Genomic DNA, 18,301 nt, shown 5'->3' with positions numbered 1-18,301 from the left:
TTCGCGCAATGTAAATAGTTCATTTATAGGTTTTGATGAATGAGTTTGCAAGTATTAAAATATGAGACATAAATGGCCGTATCCTAGAACTGCATTGACTTAGAAGCTTAAATTTTTTAGACTGCCAAGGGCAGTATACCTCAGTTAGTATTTCACATACATTTGAACTTGATACCTCTATCCGATCCTGAGAAAAAGGGATCTTAACAGACGGACAGATAGACGAAGTGATCTCATAAGGGTTCCGTTTCTGGTGATTGACGTTCGGAACCCTATAAAATGAGGACACAGTATTCATTCATGGTTGTTGTTATTTCGTTATCTTCATCATGTTACGGTTTTGTACATTACTTAAGGAAATTTATTGACCTCAAGAGTTCCTGTCGTGTTATTAGCGAATTTTACTATTTTAAAATTTTTTTGCAGATGCGTTCTGATATTTCAGTTAACGATTCCACCTCATACTTGAGCGATGTAAGTTTCAGAATAACAGCAGGATTGCTTAGTTTAATAAGACAAGATTTTCACTTGTCAGGCTCGTTATGCAAGTACTGGGACAACGCCGATCTTAATGCAACAAGTACGACGTAAAGATTTTAATGTTCTGTGTAGACAAAGGCTTTACAGCGATTAATTGCAATGATGGTGCTTCTTTGCCTTTGCGGCATAACGAGGTTTTATTTAACATGATAAACTGCCAGTATAGTTTCCTATGACAAAGGTGTTTTGGTTCTCATTATTAATGGCAAACTTGTTTCATACTTGTTACATTTCATTATGGTTACTAAGCTTCACCGAAACTAGTCAAAAATGGTTCAAATGGCTCTGAGCACTATGGGAGTCAACTGCTGTGGTCATCAGTCCCCTAGAACTTAGAACTACTTAAACCTAACTAACCTAAGGACATCACACACATCCATGCCCGAGGCAGGATTCGAACCTTCGAGCGTAGCAGTCGCACGGTTCCGGACTGCGCGCCTAGAACCGCGAGACCACCGCGGCCGGCCCCGAAACTAGTCAAATAGACTTTCTGTAATTTACTACGACTTTGGCTTGACTATTGCACTAAAATCAAATAAATCGAGGAAAAAAACTTGCATTTAGTCACGCTCCTTAATATAGTCATGTCTAATTACACAATAAGTTCTGCCTAACGTTACACATTTAAAGGTAAAATTTGTTTGGTTTGTTACCTGTAAATCTATTTGGTATATTTTGCTTCCTCTAGCAGTTATGACTTGTTATGTGGCTTACATTTCACCTTTTTTATTGTACTCGATGCTTCTACTTTGTACGTACATTACGTTTGTAGTGTTTTTAAGTACTGCGCGCCTTATTGGTTGATAATGACATCACGCGGAATGCGGAGTCTCTCCTACTTTACCCATAGCCTCTCCATGCTACCAACCAGTTGACGTTCATGTCTCAAGAGACAGTACCTACTCCATGCCCACCTCCGCCTACCATTTTGTATATTTTCTTTTAATTATTCTGATTTTTATATGCTTCAGTTTGTAGCTCTTGTTGTTACATGTCCCTCTAAGTCTGTTAATGTAATAATATTTCAGAGAATAGCATGAAGATGGTCCTAAAATAGAATGAAACTGGTCACCATCTCAAAACGTTTTTTATGCGATCAAAACTGTTTTAGTTTTTAAAAGATATTTCACTTGGATCGTTGTTGTTCCAATGGTCCTTATAAAAATTATTATAGTGAAAAGTCTTAGCATTATTATTATTCCAAAATGAGACATCCTCATACCTATATCCAGAAACTATAGAGGGTGTTCCGAAAAACTCGACCTTCATGCGAGTGCTCACCTCTGCAGTCCGAGTTTGTCCACACGTTGCCGTACCATAGCTCTTGGGAGAGCTTACGAGAGACGCACCTAGGAACCTGCAGCTAACATAACTGTCCGAAGACGAAGACGCTCCTTAACATTCCCTGTGGGTGTAGGTAAAACCTCTGTGACATCTTCTATCTCAATATGGCTTAATTATCACACTGTGCTACAGATTACAAGTACACACGAAGGATTCAAGCTAACTGCAGTCACACAGTCATGTATCCTTGCTTTCAGAGGAGGGGTACAGGCAGAACAATATGTAGAAGCGAAGGGGTATAAAACTGTTGTAATGGACCCATTTCAAAATGAGACCACCATAATGTTTATTTGAAGTTCTGACACAGTGCAAGCTATTTAGTTCCTTTTAGTCTAATCTATTGATGTTAGTTTCAGCAACGTAGAGAGTGAGTGCGTTATTTTTACGATAAGGACAGTTTGGGCAATCTTACTGTACGCTATCTAACTTTTAATGGGTAAGTGTTCATTCATATAAGAAGATGCCTGTTTCACTGGGCTGAATAGTCCACTCTTCTTACTTTTAGTGTTTACATTGGTATAACCAACAAGGACAGCATATTTGAAGCCATAGGGTGTACAAAAACACACACACACACACACACACAACACATACAGCACTCGATTATTCTTGGAGATTGCTTGCTAAACTACCGTTATTAATTATTGAGTTGTTTACGATAAAATTGCTTTCACGTTTCTCAAAAGAGATTTTGTAATCCCCGTGATGTTGAAATTAGCTCAACAAGTGATGCATCCTGTATCGATTGGCATAGCATTTTAGTATAAGATTGCAAATTTTATTTATCAGCTCATCGCCAAAATTTTGTTTGGAGATTACAGCTATTTCTAAAATTTCTGCTGATTTTGCGGGAAATGAAATTAATTAAATTCATTTAAACGTCTCCATCTTTCAAAATCTAAAAAAACGTTTGTCCATTATGTTACACAATGCAACAATGAAAATAATATTCTGTGATACTTCATTGGAAATGTTGGCGTTTGCACGTGACTGAGACATGGAACTCCCAATTTCCCGTTTGATGCCCCTTTCTCGCACGCAGTAAACCAAAAATACTGTCATAAGATGCCTTGTTGCAGATAATACATTCACAACACTGTAGGAAATTCATTAGTACTCCCAGATTTATACAAAGTAAATCACTGATGTATGGAATAGATTGCTGTTTAGTTTATCTAATTCCCATTCTATTCACGGACAAAGTGTGGCAATGAGCGCTCATGCTGTTTCGAGAATAAGCACCCCTATCGAAGAGAGGGATATTATATTATATACAGTATGCATAAGCTTCACTATAGGAGTGTGGTGATTTGACGCAGAAGCCGTATGTCACGGTAAGCCTTTATTAGCCTGTAAGCTGCAGCGATAGCACTTGCATTGGCGGCCCCTTCTGACGCTGCCGTGTTGTTGTGTTTCAGGAGTGCAGCCATGTTCGCGCGACTGTGCCAGCACACTGTCGCCGGTGAGTATCCACGGCACGCCGCAGTGCGCTGGAAGCTGCGCTACGCGCCTCCTCATGCTCTGCTACTGTGTCCTCCTTATCCAGGACTACACTGGCCGCACCGTGTTGCCTCACTTAATTGTGCGTAACAAGGGCGAGTATGTATTGTGATGGCTACGACCTGGAAAGGAACATCCAGCTACACTCCGCAATACCTAACGTTTTTCCATATTATGTAATGGATGGCTCGAGTGATATATTTCTAGATTATTCCGTTTTAGTTTCCATATAAGGTATCGTACCATCTAGTTTAGCTCGTAGTTTTATTATTTCATTTCATTATCAATCGACAGTCTAAAAACACAAGAAAAATTAACAGGAATTGACAGGAATTGATTACTTCAATAAATACGAATTTATATACTATTTTATTCAGGTCAGACTATTAGAAAATATGAATTCTTTAGACGATGACCGGTTTCAGTCCGTAATGACCATCCTCAGATCTTTTTGACACCATGTCCTAAAGTGATAAGGCCATAATGGCATCGTCAAAACATATAAATATAATCAGCAAAGCATCGTCATGTAGATCTAAAATAAGGTGTAGAATAGGCTGAATCGTCTACACAGTCATTATTGCAATGTTGCATACGCGACCATATCGCAGTTGGTGATATTAGAAAATGATGAAACATGACAAGAAATTGACACTTTGTTGCCTCCTTTACATTGTACGTCTCCGCGTTGATTATACTGAAGAGCTTAAATTTTTTGGTTTACCTTGTTAGCGAGGACTCGCTTTGATTGTTGCCTCATATCACGGGCCTCATAGTGAGAGCATACTGTAACTAGTCCATCGTGTGACTGACCTCGTGATTTGGGAACATTTTCACTGGCGCGAAATATTACAGAACCCTCTGGGAGGGCTCATTTCCGTTGGCAGCAAATATAACTGGCCACGCAGTCACGGCACACACTTTCAGAGGTCCGTCACGTGACAGGCTTGCAAACAAGGACACGTTTTCATCTGTCTGTCGTATTACTGTATCCACGTTGAACGGTAGGAGACCTCTGCTATGATAAAGAACTATGTCTCCACATGGCCAAAAAAAATCTAGCACCCGTTACAGCCAATGGAACGAAACTTTATTGGATCGTTCAGATTGGTTGTCTTAGCAGCGCTGAAAAAATTTCAAGTGCCTGACTCTTCTATCCGTAATACCAAAACTGCTTATACCTGTGTGACTCAATTCCATCCGATGTGCATCTTACATTAAAACGTGTTAAGGTATTCATAAAACGTTATTGCAGTTTTGTGCATATATTTTGTGATTACACGTTGGGGTGATATAGCGAGGAGCAGCAAAAGGCTATAAACATTTTTAATTGGAATTACCTCTTTTATTACACAACATTCAACATGTTTATTGAAACAACATAGTGGGGTATAAGTGGAATTTAAGGGCTCCAAAATGAAGTGTATAAAACAAAGTCTTGTGATTTGTAAGTAACGTTCTGGTGTATAAGCAGTATCCTAGTTTTGCTGTCCATTTTTCAAGTCGCCTGCGGAAGTTGTCAAAAACAGACCCTCCACTTCATTTGGTATGGAACAATTTCATGATGAATGACCCATTTAATGTCGTCTAATGTTCGCGAACTGTTTATATGCACCCTCGATTTAAAGTATTCCATAAAGAGAGGACACGCATGCTGAGAACTACGGCCCGCGTCGGTCAAGTAGCGTCACCATTAGGGGAAACTATGCCACCAGGAAATTTGACAGTTATCTGTGTGAACGGTCCCCCATGTTTCGGGAACCATATTTGTAATTTTTGCTTATTAGCTCTGTGGTTGAACGTTACTGATAGTGCAGGGTGCCGTAAAAAGGTCTAAAGGCTTATGTGTCGTCTTCTTAGCCCGCTTTGATAGCAACTGCTTGTATACCACTCCTTCAAATAAGTATAGCCCAATTACGTATTTCATCATAGCCCCAAAGCACACTTTCCTTGAGAAGGGGTTGTACATGCATGTCTTTAGGCACTTGACTAAACGCGGGAGCCGTCAATGTTAACATTACCACATAAACGGCAATAAAATTTATTGCACTTCATGAGAACGAAGTCACGAATCATAACTTCAGTCGTATGATCTGAAAATGTTGCGTGTTTTGCGTAATCTTGAACCTGCAGCTACTGAATCACCTCTGTATGGGTGAAAGAGTAAATTATAATGAAGAACTCGTCATACCCTGAGACTGGATTCATAGCAGAAGCTTGTTTATGGCTACATAGACTAGACTCAATAGCGTGTCTTACTCTCTCAATGTTTTCTTGTGTTCGTTCTGACGATAAACGATACGTTTGTTTTAGAGGTAAATTTGTTTCGCTGAAGTTCTCACTCATAACAAAATGATATCGACTGGAACACTCCCTCTTCGACCCAGCTGACGTGCTAGCGGTAAAGATGCTGAGTTGCAACGTAACATAAAAAATGTCTGTATATTAAAATGAACGGTTCTAAAACGACTAAGACCTGCTCACACGCATGAGCAAGTGGATTAGGGATAGCTTCTGCATAGTTGTGGATGCTATTGCCACCACAGTGAAGAAGAGTGGAATGTTGGGGCATTGTCGAGTAAGTGGCAGGTTGTCAAATCTTAAACTACCTCTCGGCATGACAAATGAGTGCTGCATTGGCGAGATGTGCAGTATCACCGCATAAGATTCTTGCCAAGTCAAGGATGCCCGATGCATGGGACACCTCACCTCCGACTGCTTGTGAACAAAGGGCTTCGTAAGTGCCAGCGTGGCGAGAGTTTACCGAGAGGACTTTGATTCGCGTGCTACCCCTGCCACCCGAGTAAAATGCCGGGGCGATAACGTGTTGGTTACAAAGACAGCCGTCGACTATCACGGACTGTAGAAAGGGTAGATGCACCCCTTATCATTCCATAGTTCTGCGCTGGACAAGAGCGATGGTGAATTGCCACGCGAAGCTACCTTTCCGTACAACGAACGCCTTGACCCGCGACCCGTCTCTTTTCCAGCTGGACAACCAACAGCTGCAGATTCCCACAACCGTAACTATTATAGTGCACTTGCGGTGGCGAGATATCGTTCCTTTCGTTGATCTCCTCAGAGGTATGTGTCCCAAAACAAGTTATCAGAGGACCAGTGTGAACTTTCTGCATATTGTTGCCATCTGTCGGTAGCCGACAGATAAAGAGAAACCTGTTCATCATTTAAAGAATACTTATAATTTAGAGCTCGTACATGTAGCTTGCATTTTCGTTCAACTTTATTTTTTACCCTCTGCTCCCCTCCGCTTCGTATTGTGGCATCGGATTAGTTTGCGCCTGCAGGCAGGCAACCGAATGAACAGATGTGCAAAGCGGGCTGCTTTGAAGTCTTTCCGGACGTTTCGTGCTAGTGAAGTGCACGTAAGTGTTGCCATTTGGCGTGCCACAGTCGGTCATCTTATCGCACACCTATATTGTCAGCTAAAACCTGGAAAGGTGCTCTATCCACTGATGGTTGTTTTCTGTATGTTTCGTAGTTTTTTGTGATCGTATTCTGAAGTCTCAGAGGTACTTGCGAATAACCCCTCCCCACATTGGAAAACGAAACGGTGCAAAGTATATTTCTCATACTAGGTCCCAAACAGATGACCCGGATTCGATTCCCGGTACTCTCAGAGATTTGTCCTTTGTGTTAGGTGAAAGGCGGAGCCACGGATTTAGTGGGGAGGTGGAGCTGACTGGTTGCACACTGAAAGTCGAACTAACTTTATTATAAAATTTATTAATTTTCTGTAGCCCAACCATCTTTTTTTGTGCACTGGCTGAACAGTCAACATCGTACCCTGCCACTTCATTTATCTTATTGAAAGCAAATGTTAGTCTCTTCCTTTATTTAAAGTCCAACAATCATTAGTTAATCACTTTCATCCTACACTGAAATCCTTTTGTTTTGTTTTCCAACATTCGCTTACAAGACCTTGTGCAAAGACAATACCCTCAAATAATTTAAACAACAATATTAAAACAATTTTCTAAAATAGCCTCCGTTGAACAAAGTTGCATTAAACTCCTTTAAGTTGAATTTAAAAAAAACTCAAACAATTCTAGAAGCAAACACAACTCATTGTGCAGAGCGCACTTAACCTCTTTTGGCTATTAAGAATCAGGTGGTGTAACTGTCAAATAGTCCCCAAAGTTGTAGCGCGTCGGCTACTTTAATGAAGACTGTTCTTTTACAATGATCTATAAACTATCGACTACAGAGGACACTTTCCATCAAATTTGCACAAGTTAAATCAGTCTACCAAAAGCATTTATGAGTGCGCTTCATAGCAAATAAGTTAATCATAGCTCACGCAGAAAATGATCAGCTTAAGTTCTCACGTGATCATTTCAGCTGGTTAACCGAAGGAAATGGAATTTATCAAAGTCATTTTATCAAGAACAATCACCAACATATTAACCTGAGAGCTCTCCGCTATTTCCAGTCATTATTGCACCGTGCCAGTCCTCAAACAAGAAAATTTCCAGTTTACTATATAACCGTACACAGTGAGATTTTACAATAACAGAAAAGACAACCTGTTATCAAAGTACCATATACAGATTAGCGTTACTTAAAATTACATAACATCTAGCCACCCCTTGGACCGATTGTGCCTTTGTACTGCTCGTACCACATTTTTCAGGCCTGACTGCCAGAACAATAAGTTCATCTCGATCAACACGGAAGTTTATAGCTCGTGCCTTATTTCCACGAAACCAAATCAACTTATTGTTACCGGCGCTGTCCATATTTCACCCCCTCTTAATATATCGGGTTCACAACACAGTTCTACGAGGTTCTAGAATAAGATTACTTCGACGGGTGAAATCGAAACGAGTTCCCTCGTTTTCAATGACCAAAAGTTTCAAAAATTCCAAAAGCGACACGCTATCTTTCTACAAAAGATGGCTACCGTGGCGTGGCGTCTTCTTCCTCCGAATTAGCGAAAGCCTTCGCATGTGGCTTCCTTTAAACACACACATTCCTCGGCTCCCGGCAGCCTCACTAATGTACGTCGTCTCGCTAGCCGCTACGCTCAGAAACTACTCCTGCTCACGCAGAACCACTTGCTATCCTTGCCCGAGAGCGCTCTCCTCTTGCTCGCATCATCACACCACCAAAGACGTTCTATGAAAACAAAACAGCCAATCGATTCCAGCGGAAATCTCGAAGGTTCATTAGGACTGGAAGGGGTGCACTGATCCTCAAGAGGCGACCTGACGATCTACCTGACATAGTAGTAGCGGCTCGAGGTCACGCAATCTGACAACGGCCTGGAGAGCGCTCCGCTTGCGCCTCGCTCCCCCATACTGCACCCAATAGCGCAATTGGCGGAGGATGACACGACAGTCGGTCGGCACTGTTGGGCCCAAGGACACATGGACGGAGTTTACGAGTTTACTCCTGACTGCGACATTACCTGAAAAATACATATGTTAACGTGTTTCACTCCAAAAAATATTGACAGTGAAAGGCTTAAAAGACAGAGCGCACTATTCCTGTCAACAGGGTGCATAACATTTACTGCCTCACTGAAAAAAGGATTCGTTCTTTCTGGTTTGACTGAAGCTACTAAACAAAACGAGTCTTTACTAAAATTTCGGTGCTCTATTATCGCTTTAGCGATATACATGATGCTACCAAGTCTGCCCTAAGGCGCAGTTCTTGAGATAAAAGCATACTTAATCAATGTTTTCTACTGTTCCGTTCATTCATACAGCACATTCTCTCACTAGTAGCCAGCATAAACATAGAACCTGCGACCTGTTGTCCAAACAACTGCAGTTTGAACCAGGCAAGAAACAGTCTGAAAAACCACGAAATATTCGTCAGTTTAGTAAGGTCGCCCAAAACTACGAGTATACCGTTTGCTAGTATTCCGTAGTCCGAAATTCCTGAAATACGACTTCATAGCATGTCACACTGATGTTTAGTCCACTGGAAGAAAATCGCATTTTTCACTATAAATTCCAGTACTAGGGAGCTATTCAACTTTTCAACAAAAAGCAAATTAGAACATTTTCACGAAACTACTAGAACACTGGCCGGTACGTCCTGACAGTACTGAAGCTGTAAGTGGATACCTGGAGAGGAGCAGGCATTAATCTCTTTCACTTTCAGAACTAGCAGCAGTCTTTCAAATGACAGAGCACAGCAACCATTAGTCCTTTTTTCAGGTTCTATTAGCCAATCTAGATTTCAGTTAGTGGTAGCCATTATCAATGCACTATTTCATAGCATTAATGCGTGTCCTCTGTTGCGCCGGCTTCTGTCACAGCTCGTTCAAGACTCCTCCTCTCTGATAAGCTGGAATGTACTATAGGCAGTTACCTTCATACCTTTGCGAGGACAACGCGGCGATTTCCCTGCCTGGTCAGTCCTCACCTCCGAATATAATTTAAACATGTGCCAAAAGTTCTACTTTCTCGAAAAAATATAAACTGGAAACAGCTCCATCTGTAGTTGTCATAAGGACAGGAGTAAACGCTCGATTACATAATGTGATTCACACGACCATTCGTCTCCTACCTTCCAAACTTTACAGAAGCTCTCCTGCTAACCTAGAGTGCTAATTCTGCAGAAGTAAAGCAGTGAGGCAACGGGCGTGAGTCGTGGTTGGGTAGCTCAGTTGGTAGAGCACTTGCCCGCAAAAGGCAAAGGTCCCGAGTTCGAGTCTCGGTCCGGCAAACAGTTTTAATCTGCCAGGAAGTTTCATAGTTTTATGTGTTTGACATTGTGTCAACGGTTGGGGCTGATCTGAGTCGTTATATTATTCTTAAAAAAATCACGTTCGCCAAGACCGGTTGTAAATCGATCTTGATGATTCTGATTTTTTAAGAATAATATAAAATATAGTTTTTGAATAACGTAATGCTTAATTAACTATTTCAGAACAAATTTTTTAATTAAAGTACTTTGCCGATCCATCTCCAACAAAGAATAAAAAGAAGGTTACTTTCAACAGTAAATTAGAACGTCTATATTTTAGGTAATTTTGAATATTTCAGAAATTATTTCAGTTACAGAACTCTAACTCGTCCAATAGTTAGCTGTTGTTATTCCGAAAGTTTAAATTAAATTTCATGGTGACTCGTGTACGGGAAATGACTTTCCTTAATTAAAAGGTGGAAGGTTTAACCCAGAGGCTCAGACGGCTCTGCGACGGTATCGGATGCGAATTTTCGACCTCCGCTATCGGGAACAGAATTGTAGGGTTCCCCTCAATAGGTCAGACGTGCACTTCACGCAGGAAGCGGCTACTAGGGTAGGGAAGTACGTGTGGAGTGCACATGGGGCTTTTTTAAGTTAGAGGACCCCTCCCTTGGGAGCAAACACGACTTGCCTGTTAAATCAGCCACAACGACCTCAGAGAATCTTGGTCCTCACAGATCAGAGATAGAAAAGATTAAAATGATTTTAGTTAACTGCAGAAGCATAAAAAAATGTCCCAGAATTAGTATCGCTTATTGGAGGTTATATTGCACAGATAATATTGGGAATAGAAAGCTGGTTGAAGCCAGACATCAATGACAACAAAACCCTAAGTTCAGACTGGAATTTTTATCGTAAGGATAGGTTAATCGCCAATGGTGGCTACTTGTTTAATGCAGTAAAAAATTCAACAAAATCTAGCGAGGTTATCACGGATTCCGAATGTGAATTAGTCTGGGTGAAACTGAGTCTCAAAGAACGGTCAGCAATGGTCATCGCGTGCTTTTATAGACCACTTGGGTCAGGATCTATAGTTGTAGAGTGCTTCAGACAGAACTTGCAGAATATCATTAGTAATTTTCCTGATCATGCCGTTGCAATAGGGGGTGACTTCAACTTGTCAGGTATAGATTGGGAGCGTTATTCCATCAAAACTGGTGCCAGAGAGAGGGAATCGTGTTGCATTGTTCTGGATGTCTTGTCCGAAAATTACCTTGAGCAGATAGTCGCCAATAGTATCCGCGTGTTTATTGCAGAAAAACAATCGATAAAATATAGCGAGTTTATCACGGATTCCGAATGCGAATTAATCTGGGTGAAATTGAGTGTCAAAGAGCGGTCAAAAATGGTGATCGGATGATTTTATAGACCACTCGTGAGGGTAACGTCTTAGACTTCCTGGCAACAAATCAGTTAACCTAGAGGAAGGTATTATTGTCCATAAAGCTGTGACAGCATCTATGACGACAGGGAATGTTAAGAAAGGCAGGAGGACGTATTTGCTCAGCAAGGGTGACAGGATACAAATTTCAGAATATCTCTGCAGTCAGGATCAGATATTGGGTGATGAAGACGAAGACGTGGAGAACAAATGGAGTCGCGCGGGGTAGCCGCGCGGTCCGAGGCATCTTGTCATGGTCCGCACGGCTCCCCCTGCCGGAGTTTCGAGTCCTCCCTCGGGCACGGGTGTGTATGTCGTCCTTATCGTAAGTTAGTTTAAGTTAGATTAAATAGTGTGTAAGCTTAGGGACCGATGACCTCAGCAGTTTGGTCCCATAAGATCTTACCACAAATGCCCTAGACAAGTAAGTTCCGAGTAAGGTCTTAAGGGATGCGAAAGATCCACCATGGTTTAACAGCCGTGTTAGAAAAACGCTACGTAAACAAAGAGCACTTCATCTCAGATTCAAGAGAAGTAAAAACCTAGCTGACAAACAAAAGCTGAAAGAAGTGAAAATGAGCGTACGGAGAGCAATGAGAGAATCGTTCAATGATTTTGAAAGTAAGACGTTGTCAACCGCCCTGAGTAAAAACTCTAAGATATTTTGGTCTTGTGTAAGATCAGTAAGTGGGTCAAAATCATCTATTCATTCTCTCAGCGGCCACACCGGCACCGAAACGGAAGACAATAGAGAGAAGGCCTGAATACTGAATTTGGTCTTCCGAAGTTGTTCACCGCGGAAGATAGTAACACTGTCCCTCCTTTCAAACGCCGTGCGAAAATCGAAATGGCAGATTCTCGGAACTGAAAAGCAACTACAATCACTTAGTAGTGGATATGCTTCAGGAGCAAATGAGATACCTATCATATTCTATAAAGATTGTGCGAAAGAACTTGCTCCCGTTCTAGCAATAATTTATCGCAGATCACTGAAGCAACAATAGGTACCTAACGACTGGAAAAAAGCACTGGTCATTCCCGTTTTTAAGAAAGGCCGTAAGACAGATCCACACAATTATATAATTGTATCGATGACGTCAATTTGTTGTAGATTTATGAAACGTGTTTTATACTCAAGAATTATGACGTTCTTGGAAAATGAACATCTCTTCTATAAAAATCAACATGGATTCCGCAGAAATTCTGCGAAATTCAGCTCGCTATGCTCCTCCATGATATGCTCCGCGCAGTAGACAACGGCGTTCAGGTTGATGCCGTTAAGTCATTTTACACCGTCCCGCATTGCCGTTTAATGAAAAAGATACGAGCTTACGGAGTGTCGGAGCAGACCTGCGATTGAATTCAAGACTTTCTTGCAGATAGAACTCAACACGTCGCTCTTAACGGAGCTAAATCGACTGATGTAAAAGTAATATCCGGAGAACCACATGGAAGTGTGATAGGACCGTTGCTGTTCACAATATATATATGCTATTCGCATATGGTGCAGTTGTTTATACCAAAGTAACAACGCCAGAAGATAGTAAGAATTTGCAGAACGACCTGCAGAGAATTGATGAATGGTGTAAACTCTGGCATTCACTCTGAAAGGATATAAATATAACATATTGCACATACGTACGAAAAGAAATCCACTATTGTACAGCTACACTGTTGATGACAGTCATCTGGAGACAGCGTCTGCCGTAAAATATCTAGGCGTAACTGTCCAGAGCGACGTTAAGTTGTATGACAGTATAAAACAGATAATGAGAAAAGCAAACAGCAGACTGAGATTCATCGGAAGAATTTTAAGGAGACGTAACTCATCCAAGAAAGAAGTGGGTTATAAAGGGCTTGTTCGCCCGATTCTGTTGTTCATCGATGTGAGATCCCTATCAAGTAGGACTGGTAGAGGGGACAGAGAAGATCTTACGAAGAGCGGCGCATTTTGTCACGGGATCGTTTAGCTGGCGAGAGAGCACTGGCAGACGTTACAATAGAGGCGTTGCGCATCACGGAGAGATTTACTATTGAAATTTCGGGACAGCACTTTTCTGGAGGAGTCGGACCACATATTACTTCCCCCCACATACATCTCGCGTATTGACCACGAGGAGAAAATTGTAGAAATTAGAGCTTACCGACAATCATTCCTCCCACTCATTATTCGCGAGTGGAATAGGGTTGGAGGGATGAGATAGTGGTACCGAAAGTACGCTCCGCCCCGAATCATTAGGTGGCTTGCGGATATAATGTAGATGAAAGATTGGTGTGTTGATTATTACCACCTACAGAGTGGACGCGTATGAACGGAGCAGCTTACATATGAACACAGCAAACGACAGATGGCACTCCGTCAGCTTGTGAAACGCGTTTTTGCAACACAGGGTTACTCAGAGCAACAAGAAGACTCTCATAGCTTCCTAACATCATTGTATACCGCTACGTCACACACATTTCGCTAGTACTTTCTCCCACGTACGTATATATAACTAAAATCTCTTCAAAAACAGTAATTTAAATATTGAGAAATCATCACTGTTTGCGTATAGCAAAAAAAGCCGATTTTTCTTTAAGTAATACTTAAGACGTAATTCAGAACGTCGACTGCGCTGCAAGATGTGCTGTGCAGCTTGCCTATGTACAAGGCGTTCGCCTGCTGCACGACGAAGAGGTGAGAATGGTGCATACGCGTAAGTGTACCACTCATGTGGAATGTTGTAGGGGACCTCAGCACAGTTGCGCTAATCATTGCGCACAGTGTACTGACTTACATCTACTGCCGAACTACGATAACAAGTTCAAGCACTTTCCCATAAACATGTGAGATCTTCTCTTTCGGTGGACTTGTGTTTTAATTATCTTATTTGGAACATATTTTTGTCTATGCGTCGAGTTCCAAGTTAAATATTTTTATCGGCCGTGTTGCCTCTTTTCCCGAGGGCGAGCGAAACTTATAAAACTATTTGTTTTACTTATGGCCCAGTGTGGCCAGGACAGTGGCAATATAAATATCTAGTTTCATTAAGTAGAAGTAGATTTTTTTAACTTTTTTGTTTATTTTGAATCGAATACAAAGATCTGATGGTGCTGCAAGCATGCACTTTTCATACACTTTTTACGTAACATTATTTCAATTAATTTCGCCAATTAGTATGATACTGATTGTGCTGCTTATAGTGGCGGATAAAAAGAAATGGGGGAGTTCGTTTCAATAGCATTTATTTCTTTGACTTGATGAACGTGAACTAACGTCCTTCCGAGTCGTCTTCACCTTCGTAAAGAGGGAGAAAAAAATAAGTCTTTGCTCTACACATCGTAGAGATAATATGTTTGACATATTGCAAATGGATATGAATCTCACTGGAGGTGCAAAATAAAACTGAGATGTTACGATATATGCCATTATTGAAATTCTGTAAAGCTCCGGAAATACGAACAAGCATGGGCTTATTAGCTCGTACTATTTATTTTCACCTGGTTAAAAAGTGTTTGGGGTGGAACTCGTGGTGGCGTACCCACTGGTGGAATGTGAGTTTGATTGTAAAACCCGGCCCATCTTTTGCAATATGACACAATAACTTGAAAAGACCCCTCACTTGCTTGAGTTAAGTAGAAATCGATCTCGACTTAACAGAAGTGTAACAAGTGCTACGAATCAGAGAAGTGACGCTGTTAGTGAGAGATTATACAACGACGGGACTCGTTTCAGAAGACAGATATCTATTCAAAATTATTTCCTGTCCAATGGCATGATTGTTTAATAGACTGCTTCACGGTTAGTCTCGGCCATCATCGTTCCCTTAATTAACGTAATCTCAAATGATCTCCCTGTCGACGATCTTGTTATATGCTAAAGGTTTCCCCTCGTTCTTTTTTATCGAACTGAGGTTTAGGCATTGTCTCGTCATTGTCAAATACGCACTGGAGACATGAAAATGAAACAGACTGTTGTCAAATGGCTGAGTGCAAACCAACTGGTACAGCTCTACACAAGTGTTCTGTTCAATTACTTTTTAAGTATTCACATGCTTAATATTTAGGTAATAGTCAGAAAATCAGTTCAAACTGGAAATAGCTGTCGCTATGTAAGAGTCCTATCAACAAAACAGCGACCTATAATACGGGCCTTCAAAAACCCACACTACACGTAGATATTTCCCTCCATTAGTTGCAGTTCTTCTTGGTTGGTTTCCTTTATCCTCCGCAATTCCGTCTGAATTTTCATAATGGCTGGAAATGCAGGTCGTGAAGATTTGGCGCAATCACGATATACACTGATGTGCAAAGTGAATGTGACTTTCGTATGATATATCATTTCTAAGTAACATAGGTCTACAAAACTTTGTGCATACTATATAGAAATAACTGCAACATTATAGTACATAAAGTGACTGAAAGAAATAAGCAATGAGACGAACAGAAATTACACTTTTCTTCTGTGATGATATTAGGAGGTTTACCATGACTTGTCACCTGAATATAATATAAATTTTCAAATATCTTTGTATAACCCACCATTATGGTGTTTAAGGAAAAGAGAAATATCTACCTGAAATATCTACAGAAATTGCCAGTTAGCGCGTAGATATATACGTTCACCTGGGATTCAGAGGGCACATGATACTGTTTCATTGTTTTATACCTCATCACTCCATAGCAGAGTTTCTACTGTATTTGATATCAGTAGCAAAATTTCATTTCCTCATTTTGCCTCATTTGTTAGCCCCTCGCGCGCTGAGGCACAATTCAAGACTCACAGGGGCTGTGCAGCTATGACACCTAAGTTTTATACATCGGGAGATGGCTGTCAAGATGTCAAGAGTTCTTTTCTGCTCCTCTCCCATGCTTATTTCCTCACTGCTCCATGAAGATCGTTGTAGTAAACAAAACAAAAAAATGCTCATATGGCACTTATTCCGCTGCCAATACGCCTGCGTGGACCCCAGCAAATGGAAAACCTTGACCTGGTCGGACTTGACTGACTTGACGTACATCCCGACTTGACGTACATCACATGGTTATCCGATACTGCATGACCGTTTCCGGGACCCCAACCAGGCCGAGCGGTTCTAGGCGCTTCAGTCTGGAACCGCACTACCGCTATGGTCGCAGGTTCGAATCCTGCCTCGGGCATGGATGTGTGTGGTGTCGTTAGGTTAGTTAGGTTTGAGTAGTTCTCACATCTAGGGGATTCATGACCTCAGATGTTAAGTCCCATAGTGCTGAGAGCCATTTTGAACCCCAACCAGTGGGACAATCAATACTGCGCAATGATAAACCGCAGTCTTGATACACCATGATCGCGTGCACTATAGAATTTCATGAGTCATAACACGATCTTGCCACAAAGAAACAAAATTCAAATGCGATTCCTGAATGTGTGCCCTGTACTTATATGTAGACTATAGAGAACGCTATTCATACTTACTTTGTGCACTGAAATGTTAATGTTGTGCACATCCAAGCCCATAGAAAGTTCTTGCCAACTGATATTTGTTGCACTTCTAATTCACAATACTGCAATTTTAATGTCCAGGAGTGTACATTATCTGGTCGAAAGTATCCAACACCCGTACGTGATGAGAAATTGACCACTAGGTGTCACAAGAGGCAGTCCCATCAGTGTAAATAAAAGCGACGAGTATTTTGTCTTCAGAGAAGCAGTAACACCAGAATGGGTCGGTGAAGAGAGATAGACCTCGACCAGGAATTAGGTGTCAGCTGAGCAACAAATCTATCAGGACATTTGAACTGTCCAAGTCGACTGTTGATGATGTGAGTGTGAAGTGGAAACTCGAAGGAACAACCACAGCTAAAACAAGATCAGCCAGACAGCATTTACTTGCGGGCTGTCGAGCAATGCGGAGGTTGGCTGCAAAAATCGGATGGAATCAGCGGAAAACATCACATGTGTGTTCCAAACTGGTACCGGCAGTGCAGTAACTGTGCGTTGGAAATTGAAAAGAATTGGGCATAATGGTGGACCAGCTCCTCGTAAGCCGTACATTTCTGTAGCCATTGCGGAGTGACGATTGAGGTGTTGTAAACAGCGACACTGCTGGACAGTGGATGTCTGAAAACGAGGGATTTGCAATGGAGAATCACGCTCCCTGTGGAAGATCTGGATTTAGCGTATGTCTGGAGAACGCTACGTGCAATCATGTGTAGTACCGACAGTGAAGTACAAAGGAGTCGGCGTTACACTACGGGTGTGCTTTCTGTGGTTACGGTGTGGTGCCCTTACTGTGCTTATGAAAACGCTAAATGCAGGAGGATATCAACACATTTCATAGCGCTGTGTACTGCGTAGCACAGAGGACAGTTCGGAGCTGGTGACTGTATCAGCATGACAAAGTACCCTGTCATAAAGATACATCTGTGAGGCAATGGTCGGTGCACAGTAAAATTCCTGAAATCGAATGTTCGACTCAGAGATCCAATCTGAAACCAACTGTACTCCGCCAGCCTTGATGGCCGAGCGGTTCTAGTCGCTACAGTCTGGATCCACGCGACCGCTCCGGTTGCAGATTCGAATCCTGCTTCGGGCATGGATGTGTGTCATGTCTTTAGGTTGGTTAGGCTTAAGTACTTCTAAGTTCTAGGGGACTGATGACCTCAGAAGTTAAGTCCCATAGTGCTCAGAGCCATTTTTTTGAACCAGTTGTACTCCAATTGGGAACGCTGAAGTCGCTCCAGGCCCTAGCGTCCAACTCCACTACCTTCTCTAGTTTGGACTCTTGAGGAAGAACGGATAGTCGTTCTTTCACAGACATTCAGACACGTCGTCGGTTGTGCCCCAACAGAGATGAA

General features: G+C 41.6%; 1 protein-coding gene and 1 non-coding gene across 2 annotated transcripts in view; both read left to right on the top strand.

Annotated features, from left to right (window-relative positions):
- The window catches only part of LOC126354433 (uncharacterized), a 999,849-nt gene that overhangs the window by 425,307 nt on the left and 556,241 nt on the right, over positions 1 to 18,301 (top strand). Inside the window, exon 2 of the mRNA XM_050004105.1 lies at positions 3,303 to 3,346. Coding sequence (XP_049860062.1) covers positions 3,313 to 3,346 — 34 coding nt within the window. The 5' untranslated portion in view covers positions 3,303 to 3,312. The remainder of the gene's footprint in view (positions 1 to 3,302; positions 3,347 to 18,301) is intronic.
- Positions 10,007 to 10,080, top strand: Trnal-caa (transfer RNA leucine (anticodon CAA)). The gene has a single exon. It is a non-coding gene; the product is annotated as a tRNA-Leu (tRNA).

The sequence above is a fragment of the Schistocerca gregaria genome, chromosome 1 (genome assembly GCF_023897955.1).
Source record: "Schistocerca gregaria isolate iqSchGreg1 chromosome 1, iqSchGreg1.2, whole genome shotgun sequence".
Classification (NCBI taxonomy): Eukaryota; Metazoa; Arthropoda; class Insecta; order Orthoptera; family Acrididae; genus Schistocerca; species Schistocerca gregaria.
The sequence above is the reverse complement of the archived record's forward strand: the minus strand, read 5'-3'. Positions and strand labels throughout refer to the sequence as shown.